This window comes from Dioscorea cayenensis, unplaced genomic scaffold (assembly GCF_009730915.1).
Source record: "Dioscorea cayenensis subsp. rotundata cultivar TDr96_F1 unplaced genomic scaffold, TDr96_F1_v2_PseudoChromosome.rev07_lg8_w22 25.fasta BLBR01000844.1, whole genome shotgun sequence".
NCBI lineage: Eukaryota > Viridiplantae > Streptophyta > Magnoliopsida > Dioscoreales > Dioscoreaceae > Dioscorea > Dioscorea cayenensis.
In genome coordinates this window covers 30,845-32,875 of record NW_024087235.1, presented here as the reverse complement: position 1 = coordinate 32,875, position 2,031 = coordinate 30,845, and the positions used below count along the sequence as shown (strand labels likewise).

Genomic DNA, 2,031 nt, shown 5'->3' with positions numbered 1-2,031 from the left:
GAAAATGATATATTTTATAAAATGACTTGCAGATTTATATTGAATAATTGAAAACATTAGCCGTACAAGTCATTCTGATGCAAGAACAAGATTATTATTTTAAAAAAAAAGTTTAGATTTTGCAATGTTGTACAAGAGAATCCTTCTACATTTAACTTAAATAATTGAGAACTTCTTCTACCAATGCAGAAGGGCATTTCAGTTGAGTAGGAAGATTTCCTTCACGTTCTAACATTGCCTTCGTCATATGTGGAATTTTATATTTATGGGATCCCCTTGCTCTCATGATTTCAATCATATACAATTGCAATGTAAGAAATATATGGTTAGACTTCACTGTAGGAAAAGCATTGAATGACTTCACAACAACATCAATAAGTTCATCAACCTATTTAGGTGACTCCTTATATTGTAAGGATTGAATAGCACTAAGAAACCCAAGGTCTAACACATTCAAATCTGGAGAGTTTGCTGGTTGATTCATCAAATGAATATCAAGTCCATCTTGTGCAACAGCTTGGAGAAACACATCATCATCATGATCGATATGCGGTCTTGCATTGTCTTGTTGAATGAATATTGGGTTCCTTAGATCCTCTCTTGGCCATTTTTCCTTGATGGCGGGCAATACTTTCTCAACCAAGTAACATCTTACAACTTCTTTATTCACTGAAGTTATCGGTTTAGTCTCCAATGTGCCTGCTAGTCTGTTAACACTACCCCTTTTAGCTGCTTCTTTTTTGACAAAAGAAAATATACCAATTTTCCCTGAGAAAAGTTCAGAACCTTGTGAATCAAACATTGGCCGAGCAATAGCAACTAAAAACATGACTTTTCCAATAAAATTTTTGCTTTTACAGCTACGTGGTGGATCTTCTTCATCGGGTAGCAAGTAGTAATTTTCAGATTTTTTTGTCATATAGAACCATTTCTCATCAATATGAATAACATTATACATTCCTTTAAAAGTTGGATCATGTGGCATGCTACTTTCCTCAATCATTGATATGCAAAATTGTAGTCTAGATATTTTATTTTCTTCTTTGAGAAAAGGTTTTATAGCATTTGAATGATGACGTATCACTCCTTACTTTAGAAGGTGAAACAATCTTGTCTTGCTTACTTTCATGGCACATGATAAAGATTGAAGGGTTGTTCGTTTATGTAAAGGGATCTTTTACAATCTAGTCAAATCAATTTGATTGTTTCCAAATGCGTTGAACATTACATATAGAAATAGAGAATAGTGATGCTACAATAGTTGTCACCCTCTTTCCAACTTTCCATCAATGCTTTTCTATAAAAGCATATCATATATAGCTCTGCGTTGCTCATTACTCAAACTCATCTTTTCACTTGTATGGTTTTGTGACTGTGGCAGTTCAACATTTTGATTGTCATCGTTACTTCCTTCTATTAGAAAAATTTAAAAAAAATAAGGAAATTTATAAAATTAAATAAAATAAATAAACAATTAGGGATGTAAATGGGGCGGGGCGGGCGGGGAATGGGATCCCTGTCCCTATCCCCGCTTCCCACGAGGCGGGGATTCCCCGTCTCCAAATTACCCACGGGAAATATTCTCCCCACTCACTCCCCCACGGGGTCGGGGAATCCCCGTCCCCACCAATTTTTTTTTATTACATAAAATTCTAATAATACTATGTATTAGATTTTTTTATTTTCTATAAAAATTAAGATAAATTTAAGATTAGATAAAATAAGTTATTTATCAACTTTAAACATACAATATTTTCAAAAAATTAATTTTATTATATATTATGAGATAAAATAATAAAAATTAGTTTAAAATAATATAATTTAGTATTATGTTATAAATATTTTAATATTATTAAAATAATATTTGTAAAATTTTTATGAGAAATTGACAAGTGTCAAATAGGTCTTTTGGTCCTTACAATCATATATTCATATTGAATTTTTTTAAAAAAATAGATAAATAATCATATAAGTTATTTTCAATATATATATATATATATATATATATATATTATTATTATTAAAAAAATC

General features: G+C 30.6%; 1 protein-coding gene across 1 annotated transcript; it reads right to left on the bottom strand.

Moving 5' to 3' along the window:
• Positions 1-388: 388 nt before the first annotated feature.
• On the bottom strand, positions 389-1,003 carry LOC120255103. The gene has a single exon (XM_039263001.1). It carries the CDS (start codon positions 1,001-1,003, stop codon positions 389-391), a length of 615 nt encoding a protein of 204 aa, XP_039118935.1.
• Between the last annotated feature and the right edge of the window lie 1,028 nt (positions 1,004-2,031).